This window comes from Tetrao urogallus (assembly GCF_951394365.1).
Source record: "Tetrao urogallus genome assembly, chromosome: 12".
Classification (NCBI taxonomy): domain Eukaryota; kingdom Metazoa; phylum Chordata; class Aves; order Galliformes; family Phasianidae; genus Tetrao; species Tetrao urogallus.
In genome coordinates, this window is record NC_136825.1 from 12,036,707 (window position 1) to 12,053,930 (window position 17,224).

Consider the following 17,224-nt stretch of genomic DNA (forward strand, 5'->3'; position numbering starts at 1 on the left):
GCTGTGTGCCAGCTTATTTCCAAAGAAGACTGAACGATGCTATCCTTCCAGATGCCAATTTCTCTAAAAAATTCTTAAAGCAAAGCCAACTACTACATTTCATGCAACAGTTCACCAGCTTCTGTTTTGCACACAAAACTAAGTCTATCATTCTCTTATAGGAGGGATGTAGAGGCTAACAGCACTTTAAAAAAAACTATGGAGGAAGATGTACCACCAATTGCTGAGCAGCTGTTCTCCATTCTTCCATGACAAACTTTTTGTTTGTAGAAAGATTTATTTTATTTATATGTTAAAAAAGAACCAAAGGAGTTAAATAAATATACCAAAAAGAAGAAAAAAACAACCAAAAATGACAGGTAGCAAAGAGCAAGTCCATAGATTAGCAGAGTTCTCTTTTCTACCAGCATTGCCCATGCCCAAGAAAGTAGCTTTCACATGCTGTATATATGTGTGTGTATCTATATATAATTAATAAATATTTTACTAACATTATGGAAAGCTGGTGGAAGTTACCTCCTCAGAAAGTAGCAGTGAAAAAAACAGCTTGTGCAAATCTTATTACAATGCCACTAGGAATCAGGACTGTCAGAAGAGAAAAGTACCAAAACTTCCTTTGCCATTCCATTTGAACTGATTGCCCACAATAGAAACAAACATCTCCTGTGACATTAAGTTGTCATCAGCTTCTGTGATTCCCAGTTCACTCAGCCTTTTCCTGTGCATCTGACTCTTCTTTGCAGAAGCAGCACCAAGTTCACTTACAATTTCATGATTGCCTTCAGAAATCTCAGCTTGCTTATAAAACTCCAATTCATCAGCTACACACTCAGGTAGTTGTCCTTGTCTGAAGCCCTCTACATGTGCTCTCTCATCACTTGACTGGGTAGACTGTGCATCCCCTAGATCAGGGAACAATGAGAACATCATTGCCAAGCATGCAAAATAGCCAAATCAGTTAAAACTACCAGAATGAAGACTTCTTCAGTTGTAACATTTGCACACCCCACACATTTGGGTAGTTGTTTAGTGACAACCATACATTTCAAATACAGCATATGAAAAGGTTTCCTCTCAAAAGGACTTCAAGCTACCAAGTAACAGTGATATTAGACTGCGTTTACATACCATACTTGCGACTGGCAGTTCTCAAATAAGACATATGAAGAGAAATACAATTGTCACATTTTATTTACTGCAGAAAACAATTTCTGTGCTGCAAGACTGTGCTAACCAGCACGTCTCAGCTCTAGTGCTGAAAGGAAAAATGGAGCAGAGAACTAAGAACCAGAAGAGCTATAACAGAAGTCACATCTGCTTTCTTGCTGATCAACACTCTTGTTTCTGTAAGATTGAGGTAGTTATACAGGCTTTGCTTAGTGGGAAGTATAGATTAGATGCTTAAGGACTTTAAAAAAAAAAATATCTAAGTGTACACATAGCACGGAGCACAGATATACACAGTATTTACCTGCAGGAAGTCTAATTCAGGAAATTCCATTGTTCTGATAGTTACAGAGATATATTCCAACTAAATCAAAACAGACATTGTGAGAAGTTTTTGAAAGACTCACTTCCTAGTTATGGAATTCAAAAAAACTTGTGTATACTAGGCTTAAGCGTTTCTGTTTCTTTTTTTTTATTATTTACTTCTATGAAGTCAGAGAAAAATACCTGTTGTTCCTTCTGCTGAAGCATCCTTTACATCAGAAGAAACAGTTGGTTTTACCAGGACCACACCATATCCTTCATTATTATGGATCACATTATTGGCCATGCTTATTTTGGGGATGTCATAATGTTCATCTAAGAAATTCTATAGAAAGGAAATAGAAATCCAACTGGTTATGTCCACCCAATGGGATGCAAATCATTTCACTTTTAGACAGAATTAGTTCTCTGCATTGGCTAGAATGTTTTCAGTGTATGCAAGCAATATTGCAAAAGACCTCTTTCTGGCAAACAAGAAACAAAACATTGCTTCATTGTACCAACCCAAGGCAAACAAGTACCACCATCATAAGTTGTAATACACAAGAGTTCCACTATAAGAAAGCATGGTTATAAGTCAAGCTAAACACAAGTTATCTGCACCAATTCTGACAGCTATAAGTTTGTGTGCTATTAAGTTGAAGAAAAAAGTGCATTCTGCCTTCAACTGACCTTTATGAGTATTCCCTCCTTGCAGTGGTGTATGCCATTGTCCAACAAGGTGCACGTACTACCTGGGTATATTTCCACACCAGCACCCTACGAGACAAAACCCACTGCAGTTCACAAATAGTTCAGGAATGCTGACAATTTGGCATGACATCTCCATGGTTGATCTTGGTGCTCATTCATTTATCTGCACCACTCCAGCTTCACAGCTCTGTTAACTTGAACAGCAATATCAAACATGGAAGTCCCACAAATAATGCTACTGTTGCTAGTCTATAAAATTACTAGCAAAGAATGACTATGCATCCTTTTATTGCTTTCTGGCTCTTTAGACATCCACCTCAACATTCAAAGCCCTATCATCCTCCCAAGTGTGCTAATGGGAGTTCAATTCTGTCAGAAGGATATCATGTCATATCTGTCAGAAGAATAAGGCCACTTAATTTGCCAAACTAGGATTAATGAGTTATTTATAGGCAGGGGGGAAAAAAAAAAACAACACAGAAAATCACCTTAAAGATACAGCAGGACATGAATCAGTTCAACAATGCAGTAATCACTGTTTCATAGATAGCCCCTGCACGAGATACTTCATTGGGTACTACTGAAGACCATAAGATCCCTGGGAACAATCTCTTAGTGTGACACACAGATGTTCAAGATAACCTGTAAAGATTCTCACAAGAGGGAAAGAAACCACCCCTTCACTGAGAGTATCACTGCCTAGTACAACTCTATTTAAATTTATAAACAAATTTTTAACTGGCTATTTCCTACCTTGGCACCATACAGATCTGAGTTCTTCATTAATAGTTCAGCTGAAGTTCGTACAGTTATGCCTGTAGTTTCACACTGTAATACACAATTCTCCAAAGTTGTTTTCCCTTGATGAACATCTACATACACACACACACACAACAAACACTGTTAAATGAATCATACATGCAAAAGCAAACAGGTAGATAGATTCACAATATTTTTTACAGTATGTCAAAATGACCATTTAAAAACATCTTATGCAAGTTTTACTGATTTGCTCAGGCAGTTTGAGCTCATGGTATTCTGTCAGGATAAGCAGGTACACTACAAATGAGCACTAATCAAAGGATTTGCCTTGAAGTTGTTTTTTGTTTGTTTAGACACTGTTTGTTTTTCTAGTGCCAGCAGTTTTGTTTGGGGTTTTTGTTTTGTTTTGTTTGTTTTTTAACCTTCTTAAAAGTCTTTTGTATTAATAAGTTATTAGATACGTATATACAGGTGTTAACAAAACATGTTTTAAAACAAATGCTTGCCAAGGCTAAGTATTAATTAGTACCTTCTACAAAGAGAAACAGCCATGGCCAAACTCAATGGATACAATTTGGGATTCTCTGAGTTTCAGTTTAAAAGTCAGAAAACAAAGGTCTGTGTTACTTCTGAAGTCCATATCAACCCTCAGCAAAGAGCTGTCAAGTGTTGGGAGTTCTTTGTAGCATGAGAAATTATTTCCTTTTCCACACAGCCTGACACACTGAAACCTGACCTACTGCTGCAAAACCCAAGAGCAGAGAGGTCAAGTTATCTCATCCAAGGTTATCTTACCCAAAAGTTAAGCCTGAGTGCTACAACAGCTTGAAAGTTAAAACCAGTAAGCTCTGTGTACTGGATTCGTTTAAAAAAAATGGAAAGAAAGTCACAGAAGACTCATAAGAACATTAAAGTGGTTTTATACTTACTTAAAATCCCTTCCACAGCATCGTGTTGTACCAACTTCAAATTGGAGATCTTTATATTGGCTCCTGTACAGTCCACAAAGTTGTCTCCTTTCCCTTGCTTTTCTATCACAATGTCATCTGGCAGGCCATAGCCTTAAAGCAGGGGTGAAAGTTTGATGAGCAACTGGTAACAATCACAGGCAGATATTCACATCAAATAAGAGGATTTAGAACTTGAGGTTCGATAATCTCAAATAGTTTTCTACCCATTGGCCAAGCCTCAACTTACACCCTTCTGCACTACAGTCCAATGAATTAAATAACCCAGAATTCCAAATCACCCTCTTTGAATGACACCAAATGCCAAATTATTTTTGCCAGTTGAACAGATGTGTAACAGAGATCACATTCACTGAGATCCAAGTCCTCACTCCCCAAAGCTGCAATACTCTGGATGGAGGTACAGTAACAAAGGCCGCATGAGAACCTGCAGTTGGCTTTCAAAACGGATGAGCACAGCAGAGCAAGCTAGGGCTCTGAGGAAGCAGTCACTACCACAGTGCAAGGAAACAAAAGGAATTCATGCTATAGTCCTAAGTTTCACTCAGCTTTTCTGTTTGAATGAAACCTGGGTCAAAACACGTTCCTGTGTTATGTTATATGGACTTCCAGATTAAAAAGGAACTTTCAAAAGCCTATGCCACCACTGTTTTACTAAAGCCATCCACACTTGTCAGCATTCAAACACTCACAGGGAAATTTATGAGCATGTAAAGCTTCTATTGCTTGTCACTGGCAAGAATCATGATAAGGAAAGCAATAATGCAACATCTATTAAAGCAGTATGAGTCCTATCATTTTCAGAACACGCAAAAAAGCTCAGATAAGAAGTGCCCATACAGGATGCTAGCTTTTAACCAAGTACATAAATAAATAATGTGCAAGTAGAAAGGTTGAAAAAAAAGCTTTTGAACAAGAGCTGAGAGAAAGTTTTAGAGACAGCAACTGAAGGCAGTTTGGTGATACTTCAGCACACTACAATAGCTAGTAATCTTTTTCTAGGGCTCCTGGAGAGGAGATAGCAAGGGGCAGTTTACTTCAGAATGGAAAGAAAGTGCACCCTGGGACTTCAAGAGGCAGATCCTGTTTAGCTATACACCCCAAAGAATGAGGTTGTTTATCATTCATGGCAAGAGTTTTAAGAAAAATTGTCCAGACTACCCACAGATCTTCTAACCAAGCTTTTCGCCTGCCTCACTTACAAAGCAGCAGCTCTAGCAGTAAAGAAGCTGTTTAAAAGATAAGGAATAGAGAGAAATTGATTCACCTGCCATCAAGCACTATTCGATACATAGCTAGCTCAAGGTTGTACACCCTGTTAAGCAACTTTACAGGAGCTAACAGCAACTGTCATCCCATAACTGATCACAGGTATTAGGATCGATGTTCAGCTTCTCTTCCAACTTCAACTATTGTACAAGCTGCAAAGTTATTTGGTACCTTTGCTGCATACCTTCACCAAGTGATTGTCCTTACTATAATTTCCTGTGTTACAGCTTTAACCTTCCCCAGTCCTCTGAAGTATTTCTTTTCCTCATACTTTCAACCACAGCACTGGTTTGCGCATGCATGGAAAAAAATACCACCACTACTAAGCAAAGCAATATCATATCTTTGATGAGTCACAACTTCATTGCAGCTATAACTAGCCACTCAGATTAGTGCCAGCAACTTCTTTCTTGATGCTCCTACTTCAAATGTTTTCAGCTGCTATTACTGCTATAAAAACTTCTTTAACAGAAGTCCATATAAGAAGATTAAGTACCCTGACATATTCATTATTCAGAGTGCAGTTTGTACTAAAGCCACATTTACATGCCTTGCTTCTTAATATAGCATACCTCATTCTTTAATGGGAGTGCTATTTCACCATTTGCATTACTGTTTCCTCAAAAGTATGAGAGAAGTTGTCATAAACTCCAGTCCACACAATTTTAGAACAAATCAATTTTTGCAAGCAAATCAAGCAGTTTGAAGTCCTTTAACCAGCACTGTCCACCAGCACACAACTCTATATAAATCATACAAGAGAAGAGCAAAAGAGAAAGTGATATTCATAAGAGAAGGGCAAGGAAAATATAGTCCCAAGCAGCAGGAAATTAAATTCCCAGCCTTTCCCATAATGAAGTTTTGACAAGATAAAACTACAGCTGAAGAAGAACATGAACAGCTGCACAAGCCCTGGTGATACACAGACCATTATGTTACAGCAGCATGCAAGCCTGAAGCAGAGAAATTACACTGGGAAACTAAGAATTATGAGGAAAAGACAGTAGCATAACCTAGACAACGCAGGAGTATTTGAAACAAATACTTGGAGAGAAAAATAGAATCACATATGGTGTGTCCACTTCTACAGAACAGAGACTAAATCAATAGCTCTTTCTATCCAGGTACATCACATAATGCACAGATTTACATCAGCAGCCCATATGCACAGCTGGCACAACAAATACCATAAACTGAGTTGACAGAACTTGGCTTTTTCCTCGCTGTATTCATGAGTGCTATCTGGCAGTGAGTCTCAGACCACCTCTATGAAGTACATTAGGTCTGTAAGAATGCAAAGGACAGCAAGAACCTCCACTAAGTACTCAAAATGAAGCTTCTCAGAATGATCTGTGCTTGTCAGATGTAAAAATATACAATCGTGTTTCTGCTGGATACAGATACAGGTACAGCATCTAGTTCCACAGGTAACAGTACTAGATGTAGTACCTATATAATCCAGTCAAACAGAAGAAAACAGCAAATCCACTATTCATCAGCAAAACTTTAAGCTTATTTGCAGGAATAACTGTTGTTAATAGAACACCATACACCACAGACAGCCCTACAAGCAGAAATAGGAACACTCCAAAGTAAAAAGCAAATACCAAGTCAAGCTTCTCCAAATTGAAAAAAATATATATATCTTTGTGCATAGCTAGTTTAGGACCCTGGACTCTCTCCTTAGCAAGCTTTCTACCTTCCATTTCAATAGAATCAGCAATGCAGAACACGCCATCCACAACATAATGACCAGGACAGATGATGACTGTGTCTCCTTCATAACAAGCATTTACAGCTGCCAGCGGATCATTGTGGAACTGTAAGAGACAAACAACATAATCAACTCCTGAAAAAATGCTATAAAATAGGCATATTTATGCCCCTAAATTTGTTCTTTAATTAAACGTTGCTGCCTTTGCCTGAAAGAAATCCTTTATAATGGCACCACTAACAGGCCGTTTCTACTTGGAATTCCACAATCATAGCGCTCTAGACAAAAACAGCCTTAAAGCATTCCTTTGTGTTACGACCATTCCATGAGAAATCTGGGGCAGTGGCAGACTGAAGAGCATATGCACTGGAAAGCAAGTTTCAGTATGGCCTGGGTTTCAGGCCAACACGTGAATTCTGTTACAAGTGACTTGCCATGAATTACATGAAGCAGCACATAGCAGACAGGAAAGAAAAGTCAATAAAAACAAAGAACTCAGCAATAAGATTTGAGTCGGTCCAAACATGCAGAACCCTATTTCTAAGCAAGTCACTCCAGAACAGAGTTCAGACATCACAGTGGCAAATAATAGGTCCACATGGTTCTTTTCCCTAAAAAAAGACCTCAGTACCTGAAAAGTGCAGGCTGATATCCTCTGAGCAATTCCGCATAACAGGAAACAAATAGTACAGAAAAACTTCGAGTTTATTGCGTCCTGGCAAATTCTAGGGCAAGCACTGTAAAAATTATTCAACTGCCAACTGAGAAAATCTGATTTATATCCCCAGAGTTAATAGGGAATGCTCTGTTCAGGTCTGCTTTGCCCACCTGCAATTCATGAACATGATTAGAATACAGTAAGCAATTTCATTTGGGCCCAAGGACTACAGACTATTCTGTATGACAGACTAAGCTGAAGTGCTGAAAATCCTAGCTGAAGTCACTAAAACTAATTGCTCTAAATAAGTTTCCTAAGCAAGTTTCCTATGCAGAACCATAGCAATAGAATGTTGAATCTTGAAACCTTAAATTGTTATCAGCAACTCAAAATACAGAGCTATCTAATATTAGAGTATTACTCCTTTGCACATTTATTACAGGTTTATTTCTTACACATTGGAAGGAAACTGCTCGCACATTACTCAGCAAACAAATTAAGAGAAATTACTTGCAACTTTGTCTTATTAAATTACAGTGCTGTTTTCAGACTCAAAAACGGTACTGTACAAGTGTATCGTCTTCCATGTACACGATTCTTTTGTATTGTTTCTCGAGTAGACAAAATCATGGGTGAGCAGGCAATTGCTGTTACTTTACCTGTATTTCTAGTTCTTCACCACAAGACTCAGGGCAAAGTCTGTCCCTTATCAAAGACTGCAAGAGACTCGCCATCACAGTTGCGGACACAACATGAGTGATCTTGATACCTGTTGGTCTCTGCCCTTTAGCTTGGAGACCACTGTATTTTTGGTAACCAAATACATACCTAGAACAAGGAACAAAGCCTTCGGTGAAGAACACTCTACACATGGTTTCCCCATCAGGGCTCCCTTTCCATTAAACCCGCTAAGTACCTCAGCAGAGGATTCTCAATTAGTTTTAGTTTTTGTTTCAAGTGCTCTATTTTCTCATACAACTTTAATCCCTCCACCATGGAGACATTTTCCATTTCAGAGTCTGAATCACTGCTTGATATGTTGTTCCTCACATTTAAAAACTTCCTGTAGAGCTCTTCACATTGAGACAAGTAGCTGTGGTAATCAGCAACAAGACCAGAAGGCACACGGTGCTCGAGGATGTCATAATGCCTGCAATTCAGAGCCAGAGATCAGCATACTTTCATTTCCAATTTTGAAAGATCAAATACAAACCCAGAGAGAATCTGAGATGCCCTGTATTAGTATTGAAGTTAAAATTCTTTGCAGTCTGCATCAAACCAAAACCCTCAGAACATACAAATATTTTACTTACTTCTCTAAATGATCTCTCATGGCATATAGGTAACAATTATATGAAACATATTCTAAAAGAAATGGTACAGTTACCAAAAAAAAAAAAAAAAAAAAAAAAAAGCAACTCCTAAATCCATTAGAAATCAAAATTAGCCTACTTCTCAAGCATTTATTGGAAAGCCTGAGAAAGCTATGTCTAAACTACAAGAATAAGCCCATAATGTGAAGTCTGTATCAGCAGCAACCTAAACAATAACCTGGACAAAATCCCAGAAACAAATAAGGCAGTATCTGCATGAGATGAAGATGTGAAAGCACTGCACAGGAAATTTTGTGTCACCCCAGAAGTATCTTCTACAAATGAAATTACAGGGCAGAAAATGCAAGCCTGAAGTTGCATTAAGATTAAGATATCTGCCAACTAGACAGTGCCAGGCAGTCATGTAGAACTTATCACAGTCACTAAAAAAGAAAAAGAAATGCTGGACAATAATTAATAACATGAAACAAAACAAGACTTAATATTTTCATTTTTGTAGAGAACCAACTTAACACAGCATAAATAACTCTGCTGAAGAGGCTGAATGAAATAAAGGCAAATCTTCAAAGTTCAAAAGATTATTTTTAAGTGGTGCATTTAATTCAGAAAAGAGCAAGAAAAAAAACTATAAAAAAGAGAAGTAAATAAGTATGCAGTTACAATAAAAAGGATATAAAGAAAAAGACTCACAAGATTTTGGCAAAGCAATCAGAGGCAGCAGAAAGTTAACACAGCACGATTAAATGAAAAAAAGGATTTATAGCAATAATATATATAGTAGAAATAAAATACTAGATGGAAACTAAGAGTTAAATGTAGGTTGGTCCTGAAATGCATACTTAATTTTAGGGCTGGTCACTATGAAAATGCATAAAACTTGATCTTGTTTTATTGTTTTTTGTTTTTTTTTTTTTTCCCCAAGCTTCAATTAAACAATTCATATTACTTGCCTCAAAAAAACAGTATTACATCCTAACACCACACATGAATTTATCTATTCTGATTGAAAGAGTGCACACCAGAGATCTGTAAAGTTTAAAGCATCACGCGTTTCCATGCAGCTCTAGAGTCAACACATGAGGACTTCAATCACAACACAGGATGGCACTCACATCAACATAGTTTGGAGGAGAGACTTTGCATTAAGCAGTGTGGGAAAAAAGATAACGTCTACTTGAAGTTTTTGGTTTTTTTTTTTTTTTAAACATTTTGAATCCCAAATAAACCAACTCTAAGGTCATTCACAGATGAAAACAATCTCTCCTGGCATACCATTGCATTCTGGTTAATTCCATGCAAAGACTTCATAAAGATCCAAAACCTCAACAACAGAATAGCCATGCATTGCAAGCTCACACTATAAACACTTCACAAACGTTTACAATTTCTAATTTCCACATAGAACACTTCCCTCTAATTTGTATGATCTGTTAGAAATCCAAGCATATCAGAATCCTCAAAACTCACTGTGTCCTGTTAGAAACAGAGACCCACAGCCACCTTTAGAGTACAAGTAATGATTCTAATTTCCTTTGTAAAGCTTGTGCTATACACTGTATTCTAGCACACACTACATTCTGAAGAGCATTCCAGGGTTAGCTGTAAATAATAGCTGATTTAGTTCCAAAGCATCATAGCAGACTTGCACCTGAATGACAAACTCATGCTCAGTTATGCTATGTTGAAAACAGAAGTGTGCTTGGGTTATTTAACCCCCTCCAGCATGTAACCAGACTGTGTCCTCGTGCACTGCTCAATTTCCATATAGACAGATGGCATTAAAAAAGTAAAACTCACCTTCAGAAAACCTAATGCCAGCTAACCCCACAGATAACAGAAATGCACATAATCCTTCTTCAGTATAAATGATTTACGAGTTTTTGTTTACATTCTGTTCCATTCTGGTTCCTATTCTATGCCTAAAGGTATGACAGCATTTCATGCCTGCTTTAGATAGCGTTACATTAGTCACTCCTGCAAGTCCAAGGAGGCAATAGCTGGATTTGGAGCGCCATCTGATGGGAGGTTAGGGATTACAGGAAAACACAAGGGTTCAGAAATAAAGCAGCAACTTCAGTTGTACCCTCTTCTGTAACAAAATAGAGCATCAGACAGTGGCTGCTACTAGAACAGGCTTGCTTTAATTCACTAGTGAAAACATTCCTTGGAGATTTATGCATGCCACTATTCCCACAGCACCCTTTCCTGTGGTCCCACCCATTAACACAAGAAGTGTTACACTTACAGTCTCAGTCGAGGCTCCACACATCGTACAAAGTAATCAAAATCATCCTCCTCCTCCTCATCCCAGGTCCTCCAGATGCACTCATAGAAGAACCTTTTGAAGCAAAGTAAGCTTTTAAACACAAAAGAGGCCACATTTAAACAAGCAGAGACAGTGGCACTAAAAATTCAGACGTAATAGGTTACAGAACGCAAATGAAAACATTCTTTCTCCAATTCCACATCACCCTCCTGTAAGCCATTTAGTAGACACAACAGTTGGTTTTTTATATGAAGAGTTTTAATTTGTATTTCTTGGATTAAAATCCATAACAGCCCGAGTCCTTCTGACTTCCATCAAGAGACTGAGCGAGTATAATCTGGATTTAAAAAGAAGACTTGCACAAGATTCTATGGCTCTCTGATTATTCAGTTTTGGCCAGGCATCTTTCCACTAAGCTTTTCCTCTCCACAAGAAGTTTGCCACCTCTGTGATACACGCTCAGGTCTCTGCTACTGAGCAATGGCCAGCAGAATGAGTCTCTTCTCAGATAAATACACCCCATTTTTGTGTGACTGCCTTCAGCTACCAAAGGCAAACACATTTCCTCTGTAATCAGACTCCCCCCATAGCTTTTATGGTACCAGTCATAATATTGAATGTGGAAAGCTAGACACGTGGGGATGCCAGTCTAGCCACAAGAACTCAGGACAGCACACAACCAGAGTGCAATTGCTCAAGACAAGAATTAGCCTTAAAGCAGTTTCCTACCTGACATGCTCCACAGCTAGTGCTGTCTGATCAAACTCTCCCGACTCATCATACACAACCCACAGCTCCTGCAGCGGTATCCGACGCTCCTTCAGCTCCAAGAGTTCCTGCATGCATTCCAACGTAAAGGTGCTAACCTGTGACTCGCACAGGAAAGGCTCACAGAGCTGCACAACTGCCTTCAGATCTGAGTACTCCACATCAACCACCTGTTGGAATGAATAGCTCTTAGAATTTCTCTACGCAGAACCACAGAAACGGCTGAGGAAGGTGCACATGATGTGCACAACCCAGCAGACCTCACTAAGTGCCAGCTGACCCACACAGATCAACACACAGTACGTATTACAGCAAAGGCAATCTGGTCAGAAGAAACGATAATCCCAGAAATAAACTCCTAAAAATCAAAAGATCTGGAGTAATCTCTTTGACATTCAAAACTAGGTTTTAAAAAAAAAAAAAAAAAACAAAAAAAACTCATAACACCTATCCAAGGCCAGTAAATGGCTTCTCAAATTGGTTTTAAAACACAAAAAATAGGATCTTCAGATTCAAACAAATCCATGGCTCACAGTTTTCCTAGACTCTTCTAGGGTTCATTCTTCCAAGCATCCACAAGATATAAACCATCTCATGAGTTCATCAGCAAACTATTTTATCACTAATTTTGCTGAAAAGATCAAAAGATAAAGTTCTTCCCTTCTGAAAACATGCAATACAAGTTCAAGCTTGATCAAACATCCCAGGTTTGCACAAATATGAAAGACTCAGATACTGGTAGATCTAAAAAAGAAGGATCCCAAACCTGCAATCCTCCAGCAGGTCTACAAGAGCTATTGTTAGTATCAAAGCAGATTAGACAGAAGAATGTTAATGATAGGAAGAACTTAGAAGTGACCACAGCCTGGTGACTGAGAAAACTACCCCAGCAGCCAGCTCTGGACAAAGCACTTATCCCTCCTGTGCCCACCAGGCTTAACCTCACAGTGCACCCATACCAACTTGGACTCCTCCTCCTTGTTTCAAGGATCCCTTTGAGAACGTTGCTTCCTTTTAAGCACAGTCCTCCCAAGAAATATTCAGACGCTAGAGAGGATCTATGACACTAACCCATATGGTGTATTTTTGCTACACATAGGGACATCATTCAGGCTTTATATTGCCACTCTGAGGTTCAAAATTATTTGCCCAGTTCTTGAGAAGCTCAAGAAAAGGTAAGTGATTATGCAGTGCTCTAGCACACAGCAAATGAACACTGTTCAAATATTTTGGTTTAGCACCGATAAATTTATCTCGCAAATAGCAATCGTGCTCTACTCAAAACCACAGATGACATGCTGACCACAGCAACTTTATGGAACTAGATGCAGCTTATTCTCAAGATATCAACACCAGTTTATCCACAATTGTGTCTCGAAAACAAAATTCAACTGTCCCACTGAAAATGCTGTATTTTAAAAGCAGAAGTAAGCTTTAAGTAATAGACAGTTAAATTCCAAGGGTGAACTATGTGATAAAGCAAAAAAAAAAAAAAAAAAAAAAAAAAAAAGGAAGCCTACCTAGTGCATAATTTTCTGGAGTTGCGACTTGCATTTTCTGGAGTTGCAGCCCTGAAGAGCTCATTCTGAGCAGCAGTGCCTCACTGCCATAACAGTCCCCGATACAAGTATTCAGATTACAGGTTCCAACCTCAGGCTTTTAGGTATAGAAAGCACAGCAGTGTACAAAATGGTGTTTAAGAATAAGGATTCTTTTGAAACAAATTCCTATTGCTTTAGTCCTCATTGGCAATTACATACAAAAAACCATACTATTTTCTAGCAGTTCATAAATCTCATAGAAAGTGATCTGCCTGTCAGAGAGATAAATGACATTAGTGGGAGACCAATGCCTGAACAACCACATTCCATTTACCTCCACGAGGACCTCAAACACATTAGTGCGCCAAACAGCCTGCCATCCCGATGGCTCAAGGACCTTCTCCAGGTACTCAGCCGTGAATTCCTTCACCTCAGAAGCTTTGCAGTCAGCTAAAATGAAAAGTAAGGCAGTGCATTTATGTAAGAAAATAATGAAAAGTCCTCAGTGAAAAATGAAAAGCACAGAAGGTTTCAGCAGCAGTGCTGCTGAGTCTATGCTTTATCTCAAGGAGTCTCACCACACGCAGAAAAGTTCTAATAACATCAATAAAACCAAGCACAGGGCCCAGCATTAGCACTTTTCCTTTCAGACCTTCACATTTACTCATGTTAAAGCCATTACTCCCTGGGCCCATCAGCTGAGGTGACAGCAGACAGCCCAGCACTAATGACACACACACCCCATCTGTGTTCCAGTCCTCGCTATCAAGAGTGAGCGTTTCAGGCAGAACTGACTCCACTTAGAGCAGAAGTCTTAAGAAACCTTGCCACATACTCTTTCCCTGCTAAAATCACTTACCCAAAATGTAATCCTGGTAAGCTTTAAATCGCTCATAAAACAAAAGATGATCCGTGCGAAAAATATCAGGAAAAAGCACACTCCCATCCGGTACAGTCCTCCCCAGGGCAGTGCCCGGCTTGTCACGGCTTCCATAATCGCTGCAGGTGTCCTCATCCTGCTGGGTGGGAGCTGGGGGAGCAGTGGGAACAAAGCAAACCCCACAGGCCGTCAGGTCCACGCAATCATCGCTCGCTCTTCTATTCCTAAACAACCCCTGCTCGGCCCGAGGTCCGTCACACGCCTGCTTTCCCTAACAAATCTCACAGTACACCACAAAAAAGCTGAAATTCATACGCTGAAAATTATAAGGCGATTTTAACCTTCAAGTACTCCTTCAGAAGTGCTACCAAAGATCCCGGCAGGCCACGCCTGCACCACGCACGCGAATTTATTCCTCAGAGCCCGAATTCCGCAGCCGCGGCAGCAACGCTTCGCGCAAACGGTTGCGCGAACGCAAGCGCCGCAGCGGCAGCGGCAGCCGCAGCCCCCCCCACCCCAGGGCGTTCGAACCTCACCTGGCTTCGCCTCCTCGGCGCCCCCCTGCAGCCCAGCGACGCTCCCGCCCGGCGGCCCCGTTCCGGCCATACCGCCCGCTCCGCTCCGCTTCAACCCGCACAAATTTCAAATTCGCCGCGCCGCCGTCACGGGCAGCGCCCGCCCCCATTGGCTGCCGGGCGGCGGGCGGGCCGCTGCGCTGCGGGGCGGGCCGGCGATCTGGGCTCACTGGGAGGAACCTGGGCTGAGGAACCGGGCGCAGAGCCACGCTGGAGTCACAAACGCAAATTTCTGCCAATTAAACATGGCACCTTGGCGGGGAAAGGGCAGGCAGAACGTGCTCAGTAAGCCAGTTCCCATGTCATTGGCAGACCTACCAGCAAAATATTACACAGGCTGGAGGGTAACTTACACAGATACCAAATTATCCGTGGTAGGAAGTACATTAGGTTTACGTTGTGCCATTCCCTATTTGGTACAAGTTTGAACACGCACCTTCTTTGATAAAAGAGAGGATTTTGTTATCCTGTCTGCATGAACAAATTCACCCTCAAATAGTGGCAAATGAGACTGCCCAGCAGCCTCACGTTCAGCAGCAACACGGCTCGTTCCGTGCTGAAACCTTGCTCCTGCTTACTGTTATGTCTGCTAGAAGCAGATTGTGTCCTTTTGGAGCAGATTCTACTGTGGCTATTCAGATAAAGAATCTGAAAGTAAAGTTGCCACAGGTCTAGTAAGGTTTAAATTCCAAACAAAGTAAGTAAGGTTAAGCTAAGCAGTTGGAAGATGTTTGTATTTTACAGAGTGGGTATTTAGCAGAGATGAGGCGACTGGACATCACTACAGGAGCTGAGGACAGGCAGCAACTAACAATAGACAAGAAAGGTTAGGATGCTCCAGCAAGAATGTGCAGAGCTCTGTGGGAAGCAGGTCAGAAGGAAAAGATCAATGTCGCAGGTTTGGGACAGAACAGGTTATGCTCATACAGCATGCTTTGTCACTGCTGGAGCCAGGCATGTAGAATGGTGTTCTGCAGAGCTGCTCCTGGATGTGCCACCATTTTTCCTCCAAACAATGGCTATTCAAACTGCTGTTGGGTTTTTTTTTGTTGTCTTTTGTATGTTTGTTTGTTTGTTTTTTAATTGCTTTAAAACAGAAACAGCCATGAGAGGGCTGCCTTAGATCTCAAACATGATTAACCTGCTTAGCATTAAAAATGTATTGTTATGTAAAATGTAATGTTAGCATTAAAAAGTATTAATTTGTTCTCTTTTGATATTTCACTGATTTTTAATGGAAGGAACACCATGGTGAAGCAAATCCCACGTGTGCAATTCATCCAGGCTGGGGATCAAGATAGCATGCACCTCACAGGCAGCCACATCACAGCAGTCCCTATGCAGGTGGCTTAAACATCAACCAAACGCCTTTCTCAAAGGCTGCTGTAACACACAGCCCTGGCTCAGAGAAGCTGCACGGCTGAGGGCTGCTGAAGACTGCATATGCAAGTCAGCCTGTGACCCCTGCAGAGCAGGGCTGCTGTGCAGTGGGAAATAAATTGCTGGGGGAAATTCTGCTGAGCTGTTGCTTCAGATCTCCAAAGTGCGAGCCTGATGGCTGCCAGTTATTGCAGATAAGAGCAGGCAGTTCCTCAGGTCAGGGCGGCCCTTAATTTTAACTGTGAGGTTATGAAGAAAAAGCATCTGTCCAGAGAAATTGATGTAGGATACAAACTCACCTGGATAGTTTGGACCAGAACTTGATTGTGCGCCACTGACCTCACTGAAGCAGTGTCTGTTCATGCCACCTGGAAATTCAGTTCCAAAGTTAAAAACCTAAAGAAAAATAGCAGTGCTTTATCCAGTGCTCCTATCCAAAGAAACATCATCTCTATTTTAACTCACTGCTGGATGAGAAACCCCTCGACAGAAGTTCTCATTTGTGGATATATGCAGATTTCATTTGAAAGCACAGACTGTTTCTACTTTAAGGTTTCTTAAAGCAATGTTTTCTTTACCTCTCATTATGAAGCAACCTTAAAATACAAGTATCAAAAGATCAAATTATATTACTACATGTAATGAAAAAAAAGCTTTTTATAAGGCTTGTCAGTCTGAAAATGTCTATCAGATGTGTGTGGGATAAGTGGTTCAGAATCAGCACAGATTCACAGTGATGAGAAAGAAATAATAAAAAGACACAAAAAAGTCTAAAAAGAATGGTACATAAGGCAGTAAAAAGTCTGCATACATTTCTGTTCTTGACACAAATTCCTTTTGCTACCATGGCAATAATTTAATCTCGTTAGGCTTCCATTTCTCCCTCATAAAACTTAGACAATATTTTTTTACTGCGTGTGCTTGA

General features: G+C 40.1%; 1 protein-coding gene across 1 annotated transcript; it reads right to left on the minus strand.

The window, feature by feature from the left end:
- Positions 1 to 588: 588 nt before the first annotated feature.
- SHCBP1 (SHC binding and spindle associated 1) lies at positions 589 to 14,950 on the minus strand (the record flags this gene model as incomplete). Its single annotated transcript, XM_079541369.1, has 13 exons — positions 589 to 902; positions 1,675 to 1,816; positions 2,164 to 2,250; positions 2,938 to 3,056; positions 3,876 to 4,007; positions 6,883 to 7,003; positions 8,215 to 8,383; positions 8,472 to 8,705; positions 11,135 to 11,227; positions 11,885 to 12,093; positions 13,799 to 13,914; positions 14,324 to 14,494; positions 14,881 to 14,950. The coding sequence occupies 13 exons, from the start codon at positions 14,948 to 14,950 to the stop codon at positions 589 to 591; spliced, it is 1,977 nt and encodes a 658-aa protein (XP_079397495.1).
- Between the last annotated feature and the right edge of the window lie 2,274 nt (positions 14,951 to 17,224).